Source organism: Leuresthes tenuis, unplaced genomic scaffold (genome assembly GCF_036924035.1).
Source record: "Leuresthes tenuis unplaced genomic scaffold, fLeuTen1.0.hap1 SCAF_21, whole genome shotgun sequence".
NCBI classification, from domain to species: Eukaryota; Metazoa; Chordata; class Actinopteri; order Atheriniformes; family Atherinopsidae; genus Leuresthes; species Leuresthes tenuis.
Genome location: NW_027325375.1, coordinates 18,040,126 through 18,050,975, shown reverse-complemented (window position 1 = coordinate 18,050,975; position 10,850 = coordinate 18,040,126). Strand labels below are relative to the sequence as shown.

At 45.8% G+C, this 10,850-nt stretch overlaps 2 protein-coding genes across 5 annotated transcripts; one reads left to right on the top strand and one right to left on the bottom strand.

Annotated features, from left to right (window-relative positions):
- Positions 1–93: 93 nt before the first annotated feature.
- Positions 94–4,977, top strand: tpte (transmembrane phosphatase with tensin homology). 4 transcript variants are annotated; one of them, XM_072375352.1, is made up of 19 exons: positions 94–293; positions 655–739; positions 926–1,006; positions 1,119–1,166; positions 1,258–1,419; positions 1,797–1,916; positions 2,216–2,315; positions 2,456–2,519; positions 2,607–2,671; positions 2,750–2,810; positions 2,885–2,966; positions 3,237–3,325; positions 3,413–3,474; positions 3,576–3,656; positions 3,863–3,968; positions 4,055–4,152; positions 4,238–4,333; positions 4,426–4,496; positions 4,600–4,977. In XM_072375352.1, exons 2-19 carry the CDS (start codon positions 696–698, stop codon positions 4,715–4,717), a joined length of 1,548 nt encoding a protein of 515 aa, XP_072231453.1. In that variant the 5' UTR covers positions 94–293; positions 655–695; the 3' UTR covers positions 4,718–4,977. The 4 variants fall into 4 exon arrangements, with proteins under 4 accessions (XP_072231453.1, XP_072231452.1, XP_072231454.1 ...); XM_072375351.1 differs by having other exon boundaries at positions 649–739; XM_072375353.1 differs by lacking the exon at positions 655–739 and having other exon boundaries at positions 95–293.
- Positions 4,978–5,415: 438 nt separating this feature from the next.
- smpd1 (sphingomyelin phosphodiesterase 1) lies at positions 5,416–10,630 on the bottom strand. The gene is made up of 9 exons (XM_072374808.1): positions 10,414–10,630; positions 9,960–10,208; positions 8,636–8,956; positions 8,089–8,369; positions 7,780–7,953; positions 7,425–7,596; positions 7,220–7,296; positions 6,728–6,873; positions 5,416–6,644 (listed from the first exon to the last, which is right to left on the bottom strand). The coding sequence occupies exons 2-9, from the start codon at positions 10,176–10,178 to the stop codon at positions 6,226–6,228; spliced, it is 1,809 nt and encodes a 602-aa protein (XP_072230909.1). The 5' UTR covers positions 10,179–10,208; positions 10,414–10,630; the 3' UTR covers positions 5,416–6,225.
- Positions 10,631–10,850: the final 220 nt, after the last annotated feature.

The window sequence follows — 10,850 nt, the reverse complement described above, 5'->3', positions numbered from 1 at the left end:
TTTTGAGCTTTTCATAGTTTCAATGGCTTTGCGCGGAAAGGTTGTGGTGAAGATATATTTCGCGGCGAAACTGATGAGAAACGATGAGTAACAGCGGTGGAAGGAGGGGGTGTTTTCAGTGAGGTCCAGGAAGTCCAGGAAGTCCGAAACCACTACGTTTGCAAAAACGGAGAGGAGCAGTGGATGGAGAGAAGAGAAAATCTACTCGGTTAACCTTTGAACCGCCTTGCTTTGTCTTCACAAGAAGTCACAAGACGAACTGTCGTATAATTCCACGGATGACAGTCCTAACGGTAAGCAGTTGGTGCCAGTTTGGTTAGTTTTTTTTGAGGAGGGGGGGGTGTTAATTTGTTGTGAACGTGTGAGCATTCAAAGGAGAAAACCGGACGGTGGTTGGTGTCTGCACCAAAGGCTGCTTTATGCTGTTGATTTTCTTGCCTCGCGCACAGCTCTCGCGCACAACTTGTTTAGTTCATGCTCGTGGAGTTTTCGCGAAAGGTTCAATTCTGCTGCTCTGATTTGAAGGCGCAAAAGGACTATTTAAATGATTTTAAATAGCGGGATGAGCCAATCATAAGGGCAGGACACGGCCACGTATCAAATTTACTGAGCAATGTGCATTTGATCTATTAACACATCTGCTGTAAGGTTCAGAGACTCTACGTTCAGAACAAAGCCAGAAAGAGACACACACCATGTCTGTCTACTTCGACCCAGGGTCAGACTCAGGAGTAAATGGGTGAGACATGTATTTCACGTACTTCTGAGTTGTTCTCCGTTGCATTGTGTGTGTGTGTGAATTGAATGTGTGTTTTAAGATGTGTTTTTGTTTTAAAAAAAAAAAAAAAAAAAAAAAAAAAAAGAAAAGAAAGAGGGACTTGTTGTCATGACACTGAAGTTTTTCTTCCCTTTCTCTCCCCATCAGAAACGTTGCCAAGATGGATGATGCAAAAGTGGAGATTGATGACGGAAAGGACAAGAATGTGGTGCCAGACACGATGTACCAGTGAGTTTATGCACAGCAACAGCAGCATAGACTGCAGAGGTCACATGCGGGTGAAATATTCCACAAAACGCATCTAACGAAAATCATGACTCCCCGTTTCCTCCGTTTGCAGCAATATTCGGAAAAAGATGACCCCATTTGTCATGTCCTTTGGGTTTCGGTGGGTCTTTTCTTTTTTTTCTCCTTGTAAAATGGTAATCAAAGTCAAACTCTGCACGACTCCGTTTGACATGAGTGTGTTTGTTTCTCAGATTATTCGGAGTGGTACTGATCATCGTGGACATTGTGCTTGTGATTGTGGACTTCTCGCTGCCAGCAAGGAGCAGAGAGGTCGGAGACGCTTTAGAAGCTGTGTCCCTCACCATCTCATTCTTCTTCCTTGCCGATGTTCTCCTGCGGGTGTATGTGGAAGGGTGAGTGGGGTATTTTCAGGTGATCTTAGTCTCCAGGAGAAAAAAGAAAAGGAGCGAGAAACATTTTGAAGCTTCGAATGTCACGGTTTTTGTCTAAAAATATCATAGTGCAAATGCTTTCTCGTTCAGGAAATGTTTGAGTGAGTGATGCAAATATTTCCCAGTTTCCCGTGTCAGCAAAAAACATGGTGCGATTAGCTGAAGGACAGGAACTTGTGAAGAGGAAGTTTTACAGGAACTGCATGGCATGTTTTTGGCTGCTTCTTCGGAATGTCAAAACACGGCCACTGAGTCATCTGCTATGTTCACTGTGCCATCTGGGCGGTTCCTCTCCTAATCGTATTAACCTCTTTTTTTTTTTTTTTGCCTCCTTTTAGCTTCAGAGTCTACTTCAGCTCAAATTTGAACATTGTTGATGCCTGCGTTGTTGTGATCACGCTGGTGGTCACCATGATCTACACCTTCAGTGACCTGTCAGGTGCCAGCCTCATCCCCAGGTGGGAGTTCCTCCTTTACTGCGGAGGAAGATTTATTTTCTTTTTTACGAGTCTGTAAAGATTTTGGACTCTCGGGAGGTGGAGGTTAATTTGTAATCCATTCGTCAAACGGACGTTCTGCAAGTTTCACACTCTGCCATAGTATTTGCTGTGCTTTATCAGCTGTTTTTTTTTTTTTTTTATTGTGTTTATACAAGATGAACAACTGCAGATGAATTATACTGTACTGTGTGAATTTAATTCTTTTTTTTTAATGTAATCTAAATGGACATGTGCTTCCTTTTTTTTTTTTTTACCAGGGTTGTGACGTTCCTGCGGTTCTTGAGAATAATAATCCTTGTGAGGGTTTTCAGACTGGCGGCCCAGAAGAAAGAGCTGGAGAAAGTCACCAGGAGGATGGTAAGACGCAACATGTCGGGGCAGTGCAGAAATGAATAAATGACACGTGCATTTAAGCTAATTGGAACCTTGCCGAAATGCTGTGGGGAGCTGGAGGTGTTGGAGAACCTTACAAGAACAGATTGTTACTTTTTGGTCAGATTTCTGAGAACAAGAGGCGTTATCAGAAGGATGGATTTGACCTGGATCTCACCTATGTGACAGGTAGGTGGTGTTAAGGTGTTATCGCAGCACAAAATGACTTGCTTTGCAAAGTGGGACAGCTGTTTACATCTTTTCCCGACTCTTTAGACCGTGTCATTGCCATGTCTTTCCCCTCCTCTGGGAAGCAAGCCTTCTATAGGAATCCAATCAGGGTAAGTGCGACAGAACCAAATCTTCTCGTTCGTCTCTGATACCTTAAAGAATAAACGTTCTCTGCTCATTCTTTATAGGAGGTGGCAAGGTTTCTTGACACCAAACACGAGGGCCACTACAAAGTTTACAATCTGTGCAGTGAGTCGGCCCCTCCTCTCATTCCTTATTGTGTAGAACTACGTGCAGAACATCAGCTGGATTTTTGCTTTCAGGTGAGAAAGGCTACGACCCGCAGTTTTTCCACTACAAGGTTGAACGGGTGTTCATCGATGACCACAATGTCCCCTCTTTGGAGTGAGTAACCCTCCCCGATTTATATTTGCCTTGCAATTTTTTTTACTATTAATCCCAGTTAGATACTTCAGATCAAAGCTCAAGAGGGGTTTTTGGTTGGGTTTATCTTCAGTGGAAAAGGACACAATTTGCAGTTTTGATAATAGACCACACAGAATTCTCTGAAATATGCCAATGATCTACAGAAAGGAAAAGCATCTGAAGCTTGCACTGTCGGTAGAACGGTAATTTGGCACCTTATCTCCTTTTCTTTGTGCTGCATTGTCTCAGGGACCTGCTGAGATACACAGCAAACGTGAGGGAGTGGATGTCCGCTGACCCCAAAAACATCATTGCTATTCACTGTAAAGGAGGGAAAGGTGACGTTAACCATTTCTGCCCATCTGTTTATCATTCAGAGGACCCTCTTGAGTGTCTGATGCGGTTTCTTCTGCTTCTTTTCACAGGACGCACAGGTACCATGGTGTGCACCTGGCTCATTGACAGTGACCAGTTTGAGAGCGCACAGGTCCGTCTCTGTGGTTTCCTCAAGCTGGGGTTAATGAATAAACCAAATGCCGTTAAAACAAAGCCCGCTTCCTTAAAACTGACTTCTTCTTTGTGCACCAGGACAGTCTGGAATATTTTGGCGAGAGAAGGACAGACAAAAGTCAGAGCTCCAAGTTTCAGGGAGTGGAGACTCCCTCGCAGGTAAGAACGAACCATTCAGCCGCTTGAGATTCCCCTGAAACCCGCAACATGTTGAATTTTTACACCTCTGATTAGCACCTCCCTGTGGCAGAAAGGAGGAGGAGAGACTCCACAGAATGGACTCGCTTTTCGAATGATAGAACGATTTACAAGATATCACATATCAACTAAACAAACAAACTAATGTTTACATCTGTGCCTCACAGAGCCGGTATGTCGGGTACTATGAGATTATGAAAACCAAGTTCAACAGGCAGCTTCCTCCACCTAAAAGTCTGAGGATCAGGAGCATCCGCCTCCACTCCATAGCAGGTAAACCGGCAGAACCTCAGGAACCATCACAGCTACACCAACAGCAGGCTTCCCACATGTGTTTTTTGTTTTTTTGTGGTGCTTAGGTGTGGGCAAAGGTGACGGCAGCGATCTGAAGGTGAAGATCATTGTGAGGAAAGAGCTGGTATTTCAGTGCGTGTGTGCCAAACAGGAGAACTGCAAAGTGAGTCCGGTCACCCTCAGTGGGTTGTACGTCGGGGTGAATTGGTTGAATGGGTAGCTTGACTCGTTTCGGGGTTGTTTTTTAGGTATTCCCCGATGTGGGCAATAATGCAGCCGTCATCAGCCTGGTGAACGGGCCGGTGGTGGGAGGGGATGTGAAGGTTATGTTCGAGTCAAGTGCGGTGAGTACGTTTACATCTTCAGCTTGCAGGTGTCGGGAGGAGCTGGCGCTCACTCTGGCTGTTTTGCGATGCTTTCTCTTTTCAATCGTCAGGGTCTTCCGAAAGGATACGAAGATGTTCCCTTTTACTTCTGGTTCAACACTTCCTTCATAACAGATTACAAGTACGTCTCTTTAGCCCGGATTTGTTATTTCTGTGGCTCTTTGAGCGGTGATCTTTGGCTGTAGCACTCAGTGTATCTCCTTTCCTCCCCACACCATCCGCAGGCTATATTTGCCGAGGGAGGAGCTGGACAACCCACACAAACCAAAAACCTGGGACCTGTACAAGGAGGACTTTGGCGTCACTGTGACCTTCTCGGAACCTGAACAATCAAACTGTTGAAAGTTGCAGAGAACAGAACCACTTGTAGTTCTGGCAGGTGGTGTAAAACCAAAAATTTATAAAAAGTGAACACTAATGAATGGGAGTTCGATGTTAAAATGGACAGATGGCACTTATGTTGGGAGGTTATGATCTCAAATGAAGCAGGTTCCACCTTTTGAGCCTAAACATGTACACAGAAATGTGGTTCTGATGAGTTTTGACAAAAAAATCTGTGAAATGTGTGAAAAATTGCTATTAAATAACTTGTAAGCATCATGTATATGTTCCCTTTAGTTGTCCTGAAATGGAGAGCATTTACAACTCGTGAAATTGTTGTCGTCCACTACTGCTTTTGATTAGTTAAAGGGAATCAAACGCAGGTAGACTCCGAGCAAACAGTGAACAGCTTACCAGAAAACACGAGGAGTAAATTTAGGAGTTTACGAACTTGATGTCACACCTTGAGCTGAGCTTTCAGCCGTAGGGGGAGCTGGAATTGGAAGATCGCTCATCAACTAGTCAGGTGCTCACTGGTTCATTTGCATTCATGCATCGAGCGGACGCTCCTATCCAAAGCGACAGTTTATACCAAACAATAACATCAAAGGGCACCGAGAACACCCACACCTGCGTTTAGGCCCTTAACAATAAATGTTCTTTTCTTTTGCTCTTTGACATTACGTTAAAAACTAAATAAAAACAAGCAAATCACAGAATTTCACAGGATAATCTTTTATTTCTCAGTCACACTTGACTAAAATTATGCATATTTTACAAATTATATATATATATATGTAACTATTCATGCTCAAATCTGAGAACGTTTCAGACTCGGGGCTCATCAGACATGATATTTGATGACTAAATTAAAGTGCAAATAGAAGTAAACCTTACTGACAAACACTGATTTTTAAGTTCAAAGATTTCTCCGCTGAGGCAGATGTACAATGTTGACTTAAATCTCCACGTCGGGGGGGGGGGGGGGGGGGGGGGTGTGTCGACTGAAAATTAAGATCCGGATTTGACAAAGTCAATTCGTCACTTTACCGTCTTCTACATCTCAGCAATTGTTAAACACTGCAACGAGCAGTCCACTCTTGTTTTAATGCAAACTTTCCTTTGCGTCACAGTTTACAAGAAAAGATTGAATCCGACGCGACATTTCAAGCAGCTTTAAAAAGGAGCACGATTGCTCTGAAGCACTGACGAGCCAATAACATTCCCTGATTCGAAAAGGCACGCAGCTAACTGGAAACAGCGAGGAGCAATCCACCTAAAGCACTGCCTACAGTTCCGAGCACTTCAAGTAAACAAAATCTTTCGGGACCGTTTCAAACGGTCCATTCACAACTGGCATTGCAGAATATTTGGTAAGGCTGTTGCAAAACGCAGTCAGTTGCATGTAAATGCACGATTAAGGCATAACTAAAGACTTTGGACTCAGGTTGAATTTCTAAATGATAGAAAAAAAAAATGTTTTTGACTCATTTGGTCATATTGTGCCCCCCCCCAAAATCTTCCACAGATCAACAAAGAGTTTTTCTTGCAGCCCGAGCCAAGTTCCCCTTAAAGCCATTGAGGTGATCGCACAGCTCCAGGTCGTCGTAGCGCCCGCTTTGCAGAAAGCACAGCACCGTCGTTTTGCAGGTCTCTCTGCAGGACTCGGACACGTGTCCTTTATGCCTGAGGTACCAGAACTTCTGGAAGACGCGGTCGTCGCCGATAAAGCTCCGCAACAGCGCATCAAAATCAGAGGGGAACAGGCTGGGAAGACCATAAGCCTCCGTGGCACGGTACAGTAGTGTCCATTTGGGGTCCTTCTCTGGGCTACTGGGCGACCCCAGGCTGTGGTTCCACTCTGTGAGGTTGAGGATGTAGGTTTCGTGGTCGAGCACCAGCCGAGAGCTGCCTTGGTAATTCCCATCGACGTAGTAGACGCGGTACCCTGAAAAGGAATGTTTTAGATACAGAGTCAGTGCGATCCTAAGGCGACGATGGGCCGATCGCTCGACTGATTCCCCGACTCACCTGGGTTAAGATTGACGTAAGTGGTGACGCTGGGAGCAACGAAGGCCACTCCTAACGGCCTGGTCATGGTTTCCTCGTCGTAAAACATTTGGAATTCGTCAAAATGCGTGTGGCCGAAAAACTGCCCGGTGATCGTGCTTTCATACCTGAAAACAAAACATTGTTTTTTGCCATTACTGCCAACCCCCCCCCTCCCTCTTTCTCTCTCTCTTCAAACACAAAGCAAAACATTTCAGTGGCCATGCAAAAAAGAAAAAAAAAAAAGGGGAAGTGAAAACAAGAGCTGGCAACCGTGCATACCAAAATAATCATTTAAATGCTTAAAATGCAAGGGAAAGACGATCAAGTTCACTTCAACAATCATCTGGTATTGGTGTCGGTGAGAAGCATGAAGAAGATGAATCTCCCCCTCTATGTCGTGCAGTACATTTTACTGCATGACACCTTTAGTTTCCAAAAGTATCTTTTAGTTTCAATGACCACTGCAGCTACCTGTTGACAATGTGATAGTAGTTCCAGCTCCAGCTGCCAAGACACAGACCAGGTGGGATGTGACCGATGATGTGTACCTAGATATGAAGCAGCGCAGAAAAGAAAGTAATGCAGTGACATCGACAAAGCCACAGAATCACGATTGCACACCAAGAGTGAAGCACATGAGCCACCAGCCCTTTATGTAACGAGAGACCGAACAGACCTTCTCTCCCTTGTCCTCGCTGGCCTGGAGAACGCGGACCAGCCACTGCAGCTGGTTGGCAGGATCGGTGGAGTTGACCATCAGCCAAAAGTTTTCACGTGCGCAAAAGTTCATGTTGAGAGAGACCACCCTCAGACCGGGCTGAACCTCCAACGTGTAGAATCCGCCGTACCTGAGAACGCACAAAGAGGAGAGGGTCAAATTCAACGCAAAGCCGCGGAAAATCTAGTCAAAATGAAACTTCAGGGACAAACCAACACCGCTGGTCTATGACGCAAACAAACCACAAGCTTCATCATTTACACTTAAGACGTTTAGATAGAACAGAAAGAAAGAAAACAGGAATTTCACGAACCTCAAGGTCTTCAAAGCCTGCTCTGGTAACCAAGGCTCCCATTCCTCTGCCATGGCATCGTAGAGCCAGGCAGCGGATCGGTTTCCGTGAACGAAAGGTGGCGGGAAGCTGTTCACTGGTGTACTTTCGTGGTTTCCGACGGCGGGGTAAACCGTCACGTTAGGACCCAGGTGTCTGGACAGAAAAGGCGACACTCAACACCGGTTTTGATCAGTTCCAGACCATAAATGAGAAATATTTGATGAAACATTCTCGGGTCCGGCAGCAAGGCAGTGTGCTCTTAAGAAACAGCGACTCGTGAGAGATTACTTGTGAATGAGCCTGGAGATGACTGTGAGCTCCGACAGCTGCTGGCTCCTGGTCTGAGACCAGACGTTGTGCGCTGGTATGTCTCCGGTCCAGTAGACCCAGTCCCAGGGTCCGGCTGTGGCGGCATTCTTAAGGAGGTTCTCCACGGTGCGCAGAGGCAAGTCACACTTGCTGTACGTCCCCCAGTACCCAGCCTCCCTCCTCCTCCAGCTTGGAGAGCCCGAGTCTTTACGACAACACAGAGGCTCTTTGCAGTCCGCCACACTGCCGGCTTCATACTCCTGTCAGCAGAAAGGGTTTTTAAATAAATAAGTAAAAAAAAAGACTCGATCCAAGCCGGTCATGTGATCAAAAAATCACATGTCAGTTTATTGGTTAGTCACACATTTTCTGCAATGATTCTGATAAGTAAATCAATAACTTTGACGCACGAGCTTCAGTGCCCGAGTTTGGCTTTCTTGGACTTTAGCCATCAACATGAAACCCTGAGAAACGCTATGGCACAAAAAGGGTGGAGAGACAGCAGCACACACACACATACACACACCTTGTCCCAGTGGATGTCTGTGAGAAACAGGACCCTGCTCTGAGGAGAACCAGGCTTGGGCGGAGAGGGTGGTGTAACTGGAGGTTTCGGATCCTTTGGTAAAGTGATGTTCCAGGGCGCGAAGAGGTCAAATTTGCCACAGGAAGGGCCCACCAGCAGGGCACAGGCTTCAGTGGGCCACAGCAAGGACTCCTGCAGGGCCCGGATGAAGTCGTCCCGAAACAGCTCGGTTATTTCTCGACACACCTGCTCGTCGGCCAGATGGAGACGGACGCATGCCTCGCCTACTGCATATGCCACTCGCTCCTCATTTGTGTCACTCTGAAGGAGGGGAACAGAGCAGAACAGGACGCAACTGTTAGATAAGACGATGACGTTTCAGGGAGAGATGCAAAAACTTCAAACCCCAAAGGGCCAACTGGTCTGGAAGCCTTTGAATCTCAACAGGACGTTCTGCGTGACACAATAAAACAAGTCCCATCTAACTTTTGCTTATCATTTACGCTTTTGATTTCAATTGGAATTTTGAACTGGCCTCTTATGTGGAAGAATTTCAGCTCAACATGTGATCAAGAGACCTCAAGCCACATTTTTTTTTGTGCTAAATCAGCTATAAACACCAAGGGACATAAAGAGAAGGGATGGAGGGTTACTCGAGTTTACATGCACAGAATATTACGGATTCTGAACTACTGTTAGAGGCCACAAATTAGCTCACTGTAACTGTGTCAGTGCAAGAAATCAGGAAGAAAAAAAAAAAAGGGGAAGCTTGTTTGTCTCAGCATCTCGATCCCCGGTTCATCTTATGCCAGTAAAAGGAGGAGAAGTGTTGAAAATACAGTAAGCTCCTCTTGATTTAGTCCTACACAACCCAACACAATTAACAGAGGCAAGAGTGGCAATGAGCACATGTAAGAGCACATCTAAACATCTGCAATACAAACAAAAAACGTTAAATTACATAAATAAATCTAACCTTTAGTTATTTAATGCTGGGGTTGTTGGATTAAACTGTGCTAAACTGAGTACTTGAACCAGTCAGGAAGAGGATCTAAATGTAAAATACATCACTGTAGTTGTCTTTTGAATAGAACAGGGACAGTTTCTTGTGTCGGTCCCATTTTGACATGTTAGTTAGGACTTTACACGGTTAGATAGTGTAAAACGTCCTGGGTGGATTGACCTGCGGGCTTTGAGGTTAGTTAAACATCTGATAGCGGTTGCAGTTGATCACATCTTAAGTCACATGGAGCTGTTGTTAGTTGGAAATTCTCTGTCGGGATAAACGAGGGCAGCTTCGCATAGAAATGGAGACCAGAATTACCAGAAGTGCGATGTCGAGAATGGTGAAGAGCGCTTTGCACAGGGGGCACGAGACATTTCTCCAGTTGAAGCCGAGGCCAAAGCGGTTGAAATGGTCCACGAACACGGCTTTGGGCTGGACTGACACCTGTGCAGGAAGACACGACCCCAACAGGGGTGACATGACGAGCAAAGTACAGGTCATTAGCCCGAAAGTGTCCAGCGGCGAGTGGAGCCTCATTGTCCCGACGGCAGGTGTCCTCCGAGGCGTCTGTGAAGGACACGAAGGCGCGCGAGCGCAGAGACCAAAGAGAAGACACGTCAAGGAAGTCGCACTTTTTCCTCGCTTTGCATTCTTACACAGAAAAGTTGTGAAACCACCCACGCCAACGGACTGAAAATGTTCGTATGCGTGTGAACTGACACAGCAGCTCGCTAACAAAGCAGCTAACTGGCTACAACTATCCCCCCTGTACCTCCAAACAGGAACGGAGTGCCGTCGCCTCAGCCAGTGAGCGTTGGGAACTGTCAACAGGAGCAGGCCACGAGCTGCAAAAACAATCCCGCTTCTGCTTCCCCACCCAAAGTCTACTAAAACCAGGTCGACGACCTCTTCTCGGGAAGCTCTGCTGGGACTGCTTGTTGAGATGAGACTCCCTGTGACTGAGCTGCTGCTCGCACTGTTGTGAAAACCACAGACTGTCAGCTGACGCGTCACGTGGCAATGTTTTTTTTTTGTTTTTTTTTTTTAATCGTCCCCCTTGCTCTCCCTTGTTTGTTACTCAAGAAAGCAGCTGTTGAATCGGACGACTCAAACAAGGAATCGTAATAAATTAATCCAAATATCGGGGTTAACGTACGGACGTAAGACTTTTCTCCTCCACGTTAACTCACGCAGCATCACAACAAGCTC

Excerpts from the sequence above, each read along its gene's own strand:
- tpte (XM_072375352.1), top strand. The coding sequence starts at position 696 with ATGTCTGTCTACTTCGACCCAGGGTCAGACTCAGGAGTAAATGG. Across the intron at positions 1,167-1,257 it reads GTCATGTCCTTTGGGTTTCG|ATTATTCGGAGTGGTACTGA; the intron begins GTGGGTCTTTTC and ends TTTGTTTCTCAG. Across the intron at positions 3,475-3,575 it reads ACCAGTTTGAGAGCGCACAG|GACAGTCTGGAATATTTTGG; the intron begins GTCCGTCTCTGT and ends TTTGTGCACCAG.
- smpd1 (XM_072374808.1), bottom strand. The coding sequence starts at position 10,178 with ATGAGGCTCCACTCGCCGCTGGACACTTTCGGGCTAATGACCTGTACT. Across the intron at positions 7,597-7,779 it reads CAGGCTTTGAAGACCTTGAG|GTACGGCGGATTCTACACGT; the intron begins GTTCGTGAAATT and ends GTGCGTTCTCAG. Across the intron at positions 6,645-6,727 it reads TTACGTCAATCTTAACCCAG|GGTACCGCGTCTACTACGTC; the intron begins GTGAGTCGGGGA and ends ATTCCTTTTCAG.